This window comes from Fundulus heteroclitus, unplaced genomic scaffold (genome assembly GCF_011125445.2).
Source record: "Fundulus heteroclitus isolate FHET01 unplaced genomic scaffold, MU-UCD_Fhet_4.1 scaffold_121, whole genome shotgun sequence".
Lineage (NCBI taxonomy): Eukaryota > Metazoa > Chordata > Actinopteri > Cyprinodontiformes > Fundulidae > Fundulus > Fundulus heteroclitus.
In genome coordinates this window covers 389030-404050 of record NW_023396533.1, presented here as the reverse complement: position 1 = coordinate 404050, position 15021 = coordinate 389030, and the positions used below count along the sequence as shown (strand labels likewise).

The following is a 15021-nucleotide window of genomic DNA, read 5'->3' as shown; positions in this document are numbered from 1 at the left end:
GGAGACAGAGTCTTTGTCTATGAGGTAGACCCCCTCTCTATTTTTTTTCTCTTTCTAGGTAAAAGGTATAATTAGAGTGACTTATTTTGTCCAGAGCTATCTCAAATTGCTACCATAGGCTCCCATCTAGGTTGGGGTCAGTCTCTGCTTCAAACGATGGAGTTTAAGTAACTTGTAACAAGTGATGTTAGGATGGAATGGGAGATGGAAAGCAGGATTGGGGCAGCATCTACAGTATGCAGGTACACCTCCAGTGTGTTGTGGTGAATAAAGAGCTAAGTCAAAAAAAACAAAATCCTCAATTTACTGGTCAGCCTACGTTCCACTCCCTCATTATAGAAACACTATTACAGGTCATGAGGTATGGATCATTAGTAAAAGAGGAGCCTGGAGACAAGAGGCCAAAATTTGTTTCCTCCAGAGCTTGGCTGGGCATCAGTGTTGGGGGTAACGCGTTATAAGTAACGCGTTAGAGTACTCTTATTAGTTTTTTTCAATAACGAGTAATCTAACGCGTTAGTTTTGCGAATTCAGTAATCAGTAACTCCGTTATTTTCCAAAATAAGCACTCGTTACTCCGTTACTTTAAGAATTTCCCTCGATAAGGAAAATGAAGTCCCTGCTTTTCAGCATTTAGTCAGATGCGGCTGCTAGCCTCTGTACCCTGCTCCTTGCCTCTGTGTGTGTGTGTGTGTGTGTGTGTGTGTGTGTGTGTGTGTGTGTGTGTGTGTGTGTGTGTGCGCGCGCACCTGTGTGTGTAAGGTACTTGTGTTTGTACCCCGGCAAGATGGCCGAGAAGACAGCGTTTGATTCTTGGAGGTAAGCACATTATTTTGAGTTAAACAGCGAAAAGGACAAGAACATGGGTCCGGCAACACCGATGCGTCGGCGCATGAGTCGTAGCCTCATGAGACCATCCTGATCTCGCGAGCTTTCAAGGTTTCACTCGCAGATCAGTCTGGCTACTCTCCGTTAAAGAAAATTTGGAGCCGTTCACCAAACGAACGTCCAATCAGCGTTGGCTTTGAGGCGGGTTGAGGTGTGACGCAACGAGAAGCGCGACAGTTCAGTCTAAAGAACATGGCGGCTTCAGCCGATGAAACTAGCGTTAGCGCGGCTATCGAGCAAGTTTTATCGGAATTACAGAGTATTTCTCTGCTGAGCTAACGAGCCTTTACCTGCAGCAGCAAGAGTAGCTTGGCTTGTGGTTGTGTTTTCGTCGTCGCTCTGTTACGAGCGACGACGAAAGCATACAAAGCATGTTGACGAGTACGTCATATGCTTCGTTGATCTGATTGGTTTATTTGGCCCGTCTATCACCAACATAGGCCAATCAGCTAACCAGTATTTTCGCCCCTTCCCAAAATTACTTCAACGGAAGGTTTCCAGATGGATATGCGAAGCAAATCTATCTGGCGGCGTCAGGTTACATGAGTCGAGCTCGTAGAGCAAAACCTGTGTCGATGCGCGTATGCGCTACGTGACCGATATAGGAACTGTTTCGAACTGACGCGCCAAACTGTTTATGTTCCTTATAAACTGCACGCGTGTGCATTCGCGCACAGCATCTGGATTCAGCGCGCACAGCAAAGCTATGCTGCACAGTAAATAAAATCCAAGCTGAACTGTAAACAAAATAATAAACCAAGTTTTTTAAACCATTTTGCAACTCTGGTGTGATGGTGTACCACATCCCCGCTCAGTGAGCGCCAGGTGCTGATCGGAGCGCACCGCTGATTGATGGGTTGGGCGGACGCCTTTATGGTTGGGCAGGTTGCGCTGTGCGTCTTTGTTCTGAGCGTCGTTTCAGAAAAAACGGCTGATCTACACTGAGTAGAAAGCTGCAACTCTGAGCAACTCTTCCTCCCTTTGTCATTCTCAGCATGTCCGTTTTCAGAACAGATGATATAAGTCAGGTACCTAAACACAGCGCCCGACCGACCTTTGAACGTGAGCATGAAAAAAATCCAGATCACTGGAACGCAAATAACGTGATTCACCATGGCAATGACAGGAAATAAGTTTGGAATTGCGCATGTCATGCGAGTAGAATTAGAAATATTTAAAGAAGGCATATGGACAATATTAAACAATATGAAACAATGCCGTTGCTGCTGAAAACCGCAAGAGAAAATTGTTGAAAAAGTCAATGAATGCGCGATATGAAAGTTATGTGATGGAGAATTAAAGCTGCTTTCACCACACTTATGTGTGTGTGTGTGTGGGTGGGGGGGGGGTGCATTGAATGGACATGGCAGCAAAATATTTGTAAAAAATAAATAAATAAAAAAGCCAGAAACAAAAAAGTAACGCAATAGTAACTTTTACTGGTAACTAGTTACTTTTATAGTGGAGTAACTCAGTTAGTAACTCAGTATCTTTTTGGGAGAAGTAACTAGTAACTATAACTAATTACTTTTTCAAAGTAACGTGCCCAACACTGCTGGGCACAGCCTTAGAGATTGGTTGAGCAGCTCTGAAACATGATCCAGCTGAAACATAATCGCCCATGCAGTAACTATCCAATGGGAGGCTCAGACCTATTTGCTTAGTTAAATCCAGCTGGCAACCCTTTTTTGGCCAGGTAATGTATTTAAGCTAGAATAAGTAAAAGACCACAAAGTGGATGTGAAAAAACATTTGTAGCAGTTTACAAAGCAAATTCTGACCAGTCTGTGAAAAGCAATTCTTCACTTTACCTGGTGGTAAACAATGCATTACAAAAGACACAATTGCAGGTTCTGTAAAGGATAGGGCCAGTAAAAGTATACCTTCAAATGTCCCCCGAAAGTGTCAAAGTCGAAGAATTTGCAAGCCTCATGGCCATAGCAGGTGGCCTCAGTCTCACCACGGAGTAGGATGTTACGTGTCAACAGGCCAACCTCTGCTCTCATATCTACCCCATCAACTTCTTCACCCATGTGGATAAACTTGGCTCTTCCTGCAACAAGTAAAACAGACAAACATACAAAAAATAATCTAATCTTAACAGCTAAAGGGCATATCTTTTGGAAAAAAAGAACATATGCCCAATATGTGGGCAAGGTAAAAATAAAGGTATAGTTCCTTGCAAACACCCATCCATCCATTTTCTAACACACTTGTCCCTATTGGGGTCGCAAGGGTTGCTGGTGCCTATCTCCAGCTGTCAATGGGCAAGAGGTGGGGTACACCTTGGACAGGCCGGTATTAACACCCATTGAACCTATTTAGGCTGCACTATGCTGCATTTGCCAAAACTGGTGTCCTGCAGAAACAATGTCTTGGTTTTTAATTTTAGTCAACTCAAATAAATTGAGTTTATTCATATTTGATTCAAAACAAATGTAGACACATTACAAAAGAAACAGAATAAATGTATATACATTAATCCAATAATCAAGTGGTTGGCAATTTTACTCTTATCAGTGGCACACAATAATCTCAAATCAATGAGGAATCAAGACTCTTTATAGTTATTAAATCACCATAATGAAAGTTTGGTGAGGCATCGGATCGGAATTCACATAGATTCAAACATAACAAACAGACACAAAAAAGATATTATGTTCGAATAGTTGAATGCACTGACAACACTTCCCGAGAAGCTAAAAGCATGCCAACAGTCCTTATCATGTGATAGATTTAAATGTCAGAGTCAAAAAAGACAAATAGAAGACTCTCCTGCACAATAGAGGAGTTCCAAAATATTTATTGAGAATTTTAGTGTATTGGTATGCTCACCAGTCAATGAATGTGAAATAGGTAAACTCTATATCATTTCCCTGTTATGTCAGTAATGGGCTGAGACAAGGCAGCATTCTCTCGCCTTGCCTTTTTAACATGTATATGGATTATTTGTCTAAGTTGTTGAATCAATATAGGACTGGCTGTTGGGTCGGCAACACAACCATCAACCACCTGATGTATGCAGATGATCTTGTGATTTTCTGTCCATGTAGTGCTGGTCATGCCATGAGAGAAGACGGCTCCTCAGATTCGTGGGTAGGTAGATTCCCGGAGCTCTCGAGGAGAGCGAATCCCTCTGGACAAGGCAGCCAGGCATGAGGCCTCATGGGGCCCTAAAGACCCACAAGCCAGCACAGGGAAGAAATCTCACTGCGTCCGGAGGACCTGACTGGGTTCAGAGATCTGTCGACTAGAATCAGAGCTAAGTTTGAAGTCTAACTTCTGCACAACCAGCCGTTGAAGTAACGAATGCCGAAACAGCTTTGTTTATTTTCCTCAGCTGTTACAGGAAAAGCTGACTCGAGATGACGCAAATTGGTCGCCTTCCCTCACCAGACGAGCTGAGAGCTCAGAGACTGCATGCAGGACATTGGGCGAGCCTACCCTTGACCACATGTCGGTTAGCCGCAGAGCTGCTAGCCCGCTGCTGAAAGAACCAATGTTTTCCCTTTCCACTGCTCTCTTCCTTGGATGGCCAAAGTGAACCGAACTCACATGAGGCACTGACAGGTTTGGCAGAGAAATAAACAGGGAAAGCTGAATGGTTTGTTTGGAAAGCTTGTGTAATGTGTCCACATGGTGTTTTAAACCCATGGGACTGAGCTACATAGCTCCCGTTAGCATGTTGATACCATGCCATTGCTAATGTAATTCGAGTGTGTTTTTATAGTTAAAACAAACGTCATCTCCACAAGAGTTGTATACACTGAAGGGATATTGATTTTTATGTTATCCATTCCAATCATTATCGCTTAAATAAAGCCGAAGCTTTTAAAGTTCGCGCCAAAAGTCCGCTGGCCAAACGGCTATTAGTTTCTGGTAACTTCCAGTTCCCGGGTATGCACAAAGAAGGGTTGTTTCAAGCATAAGGCTTGTTTGTTTCGCTCCGCCTTTGTTCAATAGTGCTATGAGCGTTATTACCGCATTAATATGGAATATTAATGGCAATTTAAAGGCGTTTTGTTTAACTTTAGAATTAGCCGATTTTAGCAACCGATCGCTACATCGACCCCTATCCTCCCGGAGGTATAATAACATTAATAAAATCAAGCATCCCTAAAGTTAATAATTTTACTGAGAAAATCTTTCTTTATCTCAGGATTTGCATTATGAATGGGCTGAAACACATACCAAATGTTCTAAATTAGTTAAGATAATTTAACTCCATTCCAGATAAACAGCATTATATAGTGATGTTCTCTGGATGTTCATTTTATTTACATTTTTGAACGTAAAGAGAAGTTGTCACTCTTTATTCTATGTGTGTGCAGAGTTTGCTGTTAAAAGAACGCCAGTGCTCGAATCATTCCTTTCAATTATTGTTCCGATATCAGCCCTCGGGCTGATATTCACCGTACGATACATAAAAGACAGAGAGTTATTTATTAAACATTAAATAACTTTAAACAGTGTATAATTGCACAACATGTGCTTTGAAACCGTATGTACAGATGTATGTGTAGGCTAAGAAATTCTGTAAATAACATCATTGATATTTTGACCAACCCTGTACAAAGCGCAGTTAGGTTATTCTCTTGTCTATGGAAATGCTGGTCTGATCAAGAACACATGGAACCAGCAGCATGTTTGCAAACATGTAACAGACTATGAAATTGTTTGGTGATTTATTTGATTCTCAGCAAGGGGTGATAGCCTTCACTGCTTCAAGAAAGAAGAAGCTGTTTTTAAGTCAGTTAGTTTTTGATTTAATGTTACTGAATCCTTTATCTGATGGAAGTGGGGCAAACAGGTCATTGCCCGGGAGGGTGATATCTGTAGCTATATGTGTGGTCCTTCTCTGGACTGTAGTACAAACCATTTCTAGATCTTGTAGACGGCATCCCAAAAAAACACTGCACTGACCTCATCACCCATGCTAAATCCTTCCTCTCCTGTCCTATGTAGTCCCCATCTTACACTTTCACACTGAAAGACAAGATGGTTTTGATTGTAGCTCTAAAAAAGTATATGAGCAGCTGGCTAGAATTTTACAGTGTCGGCACATCCAAGCTGTGCTAAACAGTTCTCTTTCAGTGCTATTAAGCTCTTGCCCCAGTTCAAAGCAAAGTGTAAGACTCTGGAATGACCTGGAAAGTTTAAACCCTTTTCTAGGCTTAAAACGTTTTTTTTTTTTATGAATGGCATTAAGGGCATTCATTAAGATTAATGATTTAGTCATTATTGGCAAAAAAATTTATGGCACCAGGATGTTTTCATTCAAATTTGTAAAAAGTGCTTGAAAATTCTTTTTATACAAGAATGCTTTTACTCGTGTCATTTACTGCAAAATTGCATATTAAAAATGCCCAAAAAGGCTTTTTCACTTTCAGAAATAAAAAGATAAAATACGCAATCAATTTGTGATTAATCTCGAGTTAACTATTGACATTATGCAATTACATTTTTAAATGTTTGACAGCACTAATATATATATATATATATATATATATATATATATATATATATATATATATTAGTGCTGTCAAACGATTAAAAATTTTAATCGCGATTAATCGCATAATGTCGATAGTTAACTCGAGATTAATCGCAATTAATCGCATATTTTATCCTTTTATTTCTGAAAGTGTAATAGCCTGTTTGGGCATTTTAATGTGCAATTTTGCAATAAATGACACTAATAAAATACATGCTTGTACAAAACATATTTTTATGTTATTTTTCAAGCACTTTTCAGAATTGGAATGAAAACATCCTGGTGCCAAATGTTAAACTCTGGACTATAATGGCTAAATGACTAATCATGACGCCCTGATGTTTACACCATGTGTAAACAAATGTGTAAATAAATACCTGTTTTCATGCCGATATATTTTTTTTTTTTTGCCTCTTAAACAAAGCTAGACATGGTATTATGCATAAACATATAAATTAATAAAAATTGTACATTTCAATAAAGTCATAAGTTTTGTTCATTTCTTCACTCTCTCTCTCACACATCTAATTCTGAGCTTTCACACCAACAACAATAATTTCTTTGAATATTTTTGCTTGCTGTTTATATCCATATTCACACAGCAAGACTGGTGAAAGATTGGTTTGATGAACATGAAAGTGAAGTTGAACATCTCCCATGGCCTGCACAGTCACCAGATCTAAATATTATTGAGCCACTTTGGGGTGTTTTGGAGGAACGAGTCAGGAAACATTTTCCTCCACCAGCATCACCTCGTGACCTGGCCTCTATCCTGCAAGAAGAATGGCTTAAAAGCCCTCTGACCACTGTGCAGGACTTGCATATGTCATTCCCAAGACAAATCGACGCTGTATTGGCCGCAAAAGGAGGCTCTACACCATATTAATAAATGATTGTGGTCTAAAACCAAGTGTTTCAGTTTTGTTGTCCAACCCCTGTGTGTATGTGTATATATATATATATATATATATATATATATATATATATATATATATATATATTAGGGCTGGGCAACGATTAAAATATTTAATCGCGATTAATCGCGATTAATCGCATTGTATTTACAAACTCCAAGAATGAATTCAAAAGTAGTGTAAAGAGCACTTTTATTTTAATGTTCTGCTGCCATATGAACAAAAGTGTTGTAACATTTGTAGCACTTATTTTATACTGGATATTTTCAACCCATCTATTGAATTTAGTGCACTAGTTGATCTTTTCTTCATAAGAGAACAGCAAGCACTGCAGCCAAAATATGGCCTTTTTTGACCTGCTGTATATTAGCCAGTCCCTAAGCTTGATGTATCATGAAACTGTTGACCTTTTGGGTTTTGTGGTTTTTATTTTATTATTACAATTAAATAATAATAATAATAATAATAATGTTATGTTCAGTGTTTTTTCGCTAATCCACCTCTTATATATTTCAATCCTTATGTAATTTTGTCTGTGTTGTGTGCACCTGCCTGTTGCTTTAATCCTATAAATTCCCCCGTCGTGGGATAAAAAAAGGATTAGCTAATGTTATCTTATCTTAAATAACACTTTTTAATATATGTACTGGGTTCTTTTAAGGTCTTAATTACATGTTATGTGTGGGCTCCAGTAACATCCATCCATCCATCCATCCATCCATCCATCCATCCATCCATCCATCCATCCATCCATCCATCCACTGATCTACCTGGATGTTCCATGGAGGACTGAAACGCCTCAGTCAGAGACGTCTGTGGGTCTGTCGGGGCAGTGAGAGAAATTTCGTCTCCTCTCTCCGTTTCTGGGGCTCGACGTTTTCATGTTTTTTCACGTGCTTAGATAAATTTGTTGTGTTTCCACTGAAATTAACCGGCTTTTTACAAAACATACAGCTTGATTTCATTTACGGAATTAAAATAAAGCCAAACGGTGCTACTTCCCCTGCTCATGTTTTTTCGCTGCTGCGGTCTCTCTCAGCTGTTTGTGTGTTAAGTTTGTGTGAGAGCTCAGTGGGCGGGCCAGGCTGAGCCTGCGTGCTGATTGGCTGGCGCCGCTGAGCCATGTACGAGAGGGGAGGGGGAGCGGGAGAGTGCTGCCGTGACAGCGCGCTGCAGTCAGCGCGCCTGCTGACTGACACTGACTGAAAGCATGTGAGCAACATGCGTTAATGCGCGATAAAATAAATATCGCCATTAATAGTCTAATGAATTAACGCGAAATTAACGTGTTAACTTGCCCAGCCCTAATATATATATATATATATATATATATATATATATATATACACACAGCCAAAAAGATCACAGTCCAAATTAACTAGCACAGGCACATCAGGTGGAAAGCTTTTTACTCTCCTCGAGGATAAACCTTGAGTATGCACAAAAGTTGGGACTTTCCACGCAAAAGTTGGGATCTAACCTGACAACAGCCAGATGCATGTCTCGCTCTGCCTAGCTCCACTCACATACATCTGGGACACCGCCTGTTGAAAGTGATTTCTCCAACCAATTTTATGGTCTGGCCAATCGGGACGCAGGGCTGGCATTTCATAGATGTGACGTAGTGGAGACGCGACCATGACGTAAGACTGTTTTGATAGCAATGGCAGCTCGTCGAGGAAGCAAGCGTTAACATTGATGCTGCTATTTCTTCCGTGTTGTCCAATCTACCTAATATTGTTTCATTAAAAGAACATCAGAGAACGCCTCTGAAGGCTTTTGTTGGTGGAAATGATGTTTTCGCCCTTCTCCCGACCGGATTTGGCAAGTTTAGTTTTCTGGGGCGGACGCGGCCCGGAGCGGTTAGCGGTTAGCGCGAACCGTATTAGGAGGCCTTTAGTCCTTAACGAGGTCGGCCCGGGATCGACGCCGACCCGCGGCGCTTTGCCGCCTGTCTTTCCCCCTCTTCCTGTCAGCTCACTGTCAATAAAACGCGTGCCTCTAGAGCCGCAAACACATTATTATTATTTTATTTTTTTCCTGCGTCGCTATCATCAGCGTCACGGGTTAGCTTCGGTGTGAGTGGTTGAAACAGCACGTCGATAAAGATGACAGACTAGTGGCTTATCCAATCATATGCAAGAAGTTTTGATAAGGCCCAGCCTTCGTCCGTCCGTCCGTGCGTCCATCCGTCTTCTTCCGCTTATCCGGGGTCGGGTCGCGGGGGTAGCAGCTTCAGTAGGGAGGCCCAGACGTCCCTCTCCCCGGCCACTTGGGCCAGTTCCTCAGGAGGAATCCCAAGGCGTTCCCAGGCCAGCCGGGAGACATAGTCCCTCCAGCGTGTCCTGGGTCTTCCCCTGGGCCTCCTCCCGGTGGGACGTGCCCGGAACACCTCACCAGGGAGGCATCCAGGAGGCATCCTGACCAGATGCCCGAGCCACCTCAACTGGCTCCTCTCGACGTGAAGGAGCAGCGGCTCTACTCTGAGTCCTCCCCGGATGACTGAGCTCCTCACCCTATCTCTAAGGGAGAGCCCAGACACACTACGGAGAAAACTCATTTCAGCCGCTTGTATCCGGGATCTCGTTCTTTCGGTCACGACCCAAAGCTCGTGACCATAGATGAGGGTAGGAACGTAGATCGACCGGTAAATCGAGAGCTTCGCCTTTTGGCTCAGCTCTCTCTTCACCACAACGGATCGGTACAGCGCCCGCTTCACAGCAGACGCTGCACCAATCCGCCTGTCGATCTCCCGCTCCATCTTCCCCTCATTCGTGAACAAGACCCCAAGATACTTGAACTCCTCCACTAGGGGCAGCACATTCTCCCCAACCCGGAGAAGGCACTCTACCCTTTTCCAGTTCAAGACCATGGTCTCGGATTTGGAGGCACTGATTTTCATCCCGGCCGCTTCGCACTCGGCTGCGAACCGCTCCAGTGAGTCCAACTCTCACCGGAAACGAGTCCGACTTACTGCCGGCAATGAGGACCAGACTCTGACACCGGTCGTACAGAGACCTGACAGCCCTTATTAAAGGGTCCGGTACTCCATACTCCCGGAGTACCCCCCACAGGATCCCCCGGGGGACACAGTCGAATGCCTTCTCCAGATCCACAAAGCACATGTAGACTGGTTGGGCAAACTCCCATGCCCCCTCAAGAATCCTGCTGAGGGTATAGAGCTGGTCCAGTGTTCCACGGCCAGGACGAAAACCACACTGCTCTTCCTGAATCCGAGATTCGACTATCCAACGGACCCTCCTTTCCAGAACCCCTGAATAGACCTTACCAGGGAGGCTTAAGAGTGTGATTCCTCTGTAGTTGGAACACACCCTCCGGTCCCCCTTTTTAAATAGGGGGACCACCACCCCAGTCTGCCAATCCAGGGGAACTGCCCCCGATGTCCACGCAATGTTGCAGAGCCGCATTAACCAACACAGCCCCACAACATCCAGAGCCTTAAGGTACTCCGGGCGAATCTCATCCACCCCCGGGGCCTTGCCACCGAGGAGCTTTTTAACAACCTCGGCAACCTCAGCCCCAGAGATGGGAGAACCCGACTCAGAGTCCTCAGGCTCTGCTTCCTCAATGGAAGACGTGTTGGTGGGATTAAGGAGGTCTTCGAAGTATTCTGCCCACCGACGCACGACGTCCCGAGTCGAGGTCAGCAGCACACCACCCCCACTGTAAACAGTGTTGGTACTGCACTGCTTCCCCCTCCTGAGACGCCGGATAGTGGACCAGAATCGCTTCAAAGCCGTACGGAAGTCTTTCTCCATGGCCTCTCCGAACTCCTCCCATGCCCAAGTTTTTGCCTCGGCGACCAGCCGAGCCGCCTGCCGCTTCGACTGCCGGTACACATCAGCTGCTTCCGGAGTCCCACAGGCCAAAAAAGCCCGGTAGGACTCCTTCTTCAGCTTGACGGCTTCCCTCACCGCTGGTGTCCACCAGCGGGTTCGAGGGTTGCCGCCGCGACATGCACCGACAACCTTGCGGCCACAGCTCCGATTAGCCGCCTCAACAATAGAGGCGTGGAACATGGTCCATTCAGACTCAATGTCCCCCGCCTCCCTCGGGACGTGTTTAAAGTTCTCCCGGAGGTGGGAGTTAAAGCTCTGCCTCACAGGGGACTCTGCCAGACGTTCCCAGCAAACCCTCACAGTGCGTTTGGGCCTGCCCGGTCGGACCGGCTTCCTCCCCCGCCATCGGAGCCAACTCACCACCAGGTAGTGGTCAGTGGAGAGCTCCGCCCCTCTCTTCACCCGAGTGTCCAAGACATACGGCCGCAGATCAGATGAAACGACAACAAAGTCGATCATTGAACTGCGACCTAGGGTGTCCTGGTGCCAAGAGCACATATGGAAACCCTTATGCTTGAACATGGTGTTTGTGATGGACAATCCATGACGAGCACAGAAGTCCAACAACAAAACACCACTCGAGTTCAGATCAGGTGGGCCATTCCTCCCAACCACGCCCCTCCAGGTCCCACTGTCATTGCCCACGTGAGCGTTGAAGTCCCCCAGCAAAACGAGGGAGTCCCCAGGAGGGGCACTCTCCAGTACCCCTTCCAAGGACTCCAAAAAGGGTGGGTAATCTGAACTGCTGTTTGGCGCATAAGCGCAAACAACAGTCAGAACCCGTCCCCCCACACGAATGCGGAGGGAGGCCACCCTCTCGTTCACCGGGGAAAACCCCAACGTGCAGGCACCGAAATGGGGGGCAACAAGTATGCCAACCCCAGCTCGGCGCCTCTCACCATGGGCAACTCCAGAGTGGAAGAATGTCCAGCCCCTCTAAAGGAGACTGGTTCCGGAGCCAGAGCGGTGCATCGAGGTGAGTCCGACTATCTCTAGTCGGAACCTCTCAACCTCGCGCACAAGCTCAGGCTCCTTCCCCACCAGAGAGGTGACATTCCACGTCCCAAGAGCCAGCTTCTGCAGCCGAGGATCAGAATGCCAAGGTCCCCGCCCTCTACTGCTACCCGTTGCACATTGCACCCGACCCCTTTGGCCCCTCCGACAGGTGGTGAGCCCATCGGAAGGGGGACCCATGTCACCTCTTCGGGCTGAGCCCGACCGGGCTCCATGGGCAAAAGCCCGGCCACCAGACGCTCGCCAACGTGCCACAGCTCCAGGCATGGCTCCAGAGTGGGGCCCCGGTGACCCGCGTCCGGGCGAGGGAACACGAGGTCCAATAATCGTACTCATCATAAGGGGAGTTTTGGGCTGCGCTTTGTCTGGTCCCTCACCTAGGACCTGTCTGCCTTGGGTGACCCTACTAGGGGCTTAAAGGCCCTAACAGCATAGCTCCTAGGATCATTGGGACACTCAAACCCCTCCAGCCTTCAATAAAGGCAATTCCTATGGCGGTGTCCCAGATGTATGTGAGTGGAGCTAGGCGGAGCGAGACATGCATCTGGCTGTTGTCAGGTTAGTTGGGATCCACAAAAAAGAAAAAAAAAAGATGAGAGGAGAATATTCTGTCCTCACGGCAACTCTGACTCAGCCATACACTCATTTTGGAGACAGGGGAATTGGAGATATACAGTAGATGTTGAAGCAGTGAATTGCAGCCAAACTACATAATGATTACTCTCAGACATTCAGTTTCACTCCATATCAGACTTGAATCATAGATCCACTTTATCATAAGCATTCAAAATGGTAGTGTTCATGTTTGCACTGATGACACAACTACACATATAAGCACCCTTCAAAAAATAAATAAAAGAATGCCTAAACCATCAGAAATCTGAAATAAAAGTCTGCACAACATTTTATTGTTGTTTTTTTTTTTACCATCACATTCCTCCCGCTGATGTTCCTGATGATCACCAGGGTGATGTGTACAACAGATTAACAGTTTATTGTGAAAGAGGTGTGTGGTAATTTAATTGCTGTAAACAGTCAAATACACTCATGTATAATGCTGCCTAGTGGATACATTGGCACAGCTGGAAACTTTGTAAATGGGAGAATGAGGAAGTAAAGCATTTTCAACGATCAAATATTTTCTAATCAATGATGATGACTGACTAATATGCTGCTTTTGACTCCAAGCAGTGCATTCAGCTACAACATACAGGGGTTACAACCCCGCCCCCCCCTTCCTAGTCTCGCTCCCTACTCTGAATGTCGATCTGAATTCACAGCCTCAGAGGTCGTCTGTTTAAAAATGCAATGAAGTTAACTTCTTTGTTAACTGTAAAAGTCTTACTAAATACTAAGGCATATTCATATAAAAATGTGAAATGTTCAAATTAAAAATGAAGAAAAACAGAAGTCAATTTACAGAATAATGGTGAAAAAAATGAAGAAGAGCATGATACTCTCCCTTCAGAAGGTGGGCGACAGGGCAGAATTCCAACATGATAACAACCCTGAACATACCTCCAAGATGACCACTGCCTTGCTAAAGAAACTGTAGATGAAAGTTCTGGACTGGCCAAGGATTTTTCCAGACCTAAAGCATACTGAGGATCTGGGGGCATCCTCAAAGGGAAGGTGGAGGAGGGCAAGGTCTCTAATATCTATCAGCTCTTTGTCCTCTTGAGTAAAGGAGGATTCCAGTATGAACCTGTGAAGCATTCTTGAACTACATGCCACAGAGTATAAAGACCCATAAAATATTGACACTTTGGACACAAGTTGGACATTTCACTTTGTTGCAGTCAGTTTAGACATTAATGGCATTTTGCCACCTTATTTTGAGGGGATTGTCAATGTTGTCAAATGGAAATATATGAAAAAATATTCATCAGAATGGGAGAGCTGTACTCACATTTGTGAGATATTGTAGGTCTGTAATGTATCAAGGCATATTAGTGGACAGTAACATTCTTAAGCAAAGGTGTAATTACAACATTTTACAGCCTATGGTAAATATCTCTTTACCATGGATAAATGTAGGGCAAATGAGTAATCAAAAGAAAAATTTGTTAGATAATTTGATTAAGATTGGTATCCAACTCGTAACGTTGTCATTTTGATTTTGTATTAAGATTTTTAACCATGGAGGATAAAACGCTTATCATCATTGTGATTACTAAAAATGAAATCAAGCATGTGTTGTATATGTGTCAGCGTTATGGCAGAGGGGGTGTGGCATAGGAAGTGCTGGTGGCGTGCGTCAGGCCAAGTTGCAAACAGTGCTCCTCTGCACGACTGACTTTGTTGCTTTATATTAAATATGCCTGGGGTGGCGCAGGCATCAGTTGGCTGACGTGTAATTTCTTTTCTGTTCTTAACGATTGATCATAAATAACTAACAAATCCCAAAAAGAGTCCCTTTGTGTTTTGGTAATATTGCACTTAAAGGTGCTCAATGTTACAAACTAACAAGTTGAAGCTTAACATAAAGCTACTAATTGATATAACTTAGAAATATGCTAATTAATGACATTGTAACACACTTAATTTTATAGAAAGCTTCTAAAAGTGACAAGTTATCTTACCTTTGACCTTCACTTGGTTGGACATGCAGGTAGGACAAGGCAGTAGGGTGAACTCCTCAGCTTGGTGCATTGAGTAGTCTGTGCTGGTAACAACCAACTGATCGCCAGTCTCCCAGCCTACCACCTCATCACTAAGCTCCAGGATGGTGCTGTTTGTCAAAATATCGATTGAAAGAAAGGCCTGTGGACGAACTAAAAGTGGATGAAAAAATAATGGTCACATTCCTGCTGCATTCAAAAAGACATAGGGGCAATCTGATGTTTTTCTT

General features: G+C 44.2%; 1 protein-coding gene across 2 annotated transcripts in view; it reads right to left on the bottom strand.

Annotated features, from left to right (window-relative positions):
* Positions 1–15021, bottom strand: part of LOC105920858 (cell migration inducing hyaluronidase 1) — a 470202-nt gene that overhangs the window by 204875 nt on the left and 250306 nt on the right. For both annotated transcript variants that reach the window (XM_036128814.1, XM_036128815.1), the window contains exons 11-12: positions 14753–14944; positions 2772–2941 (exon numbers count right to left, since the gene is read on the bottom strand). In XM_036128814.1, coding sequence (XP_035984707.1) covers positions 2772–2941; positions 14753–14944 — 362 coding nt within the window. The remainder of the gene's footprint in view (positions 1–2771; positions 2942–14752; positions 14945–15021) is intronic.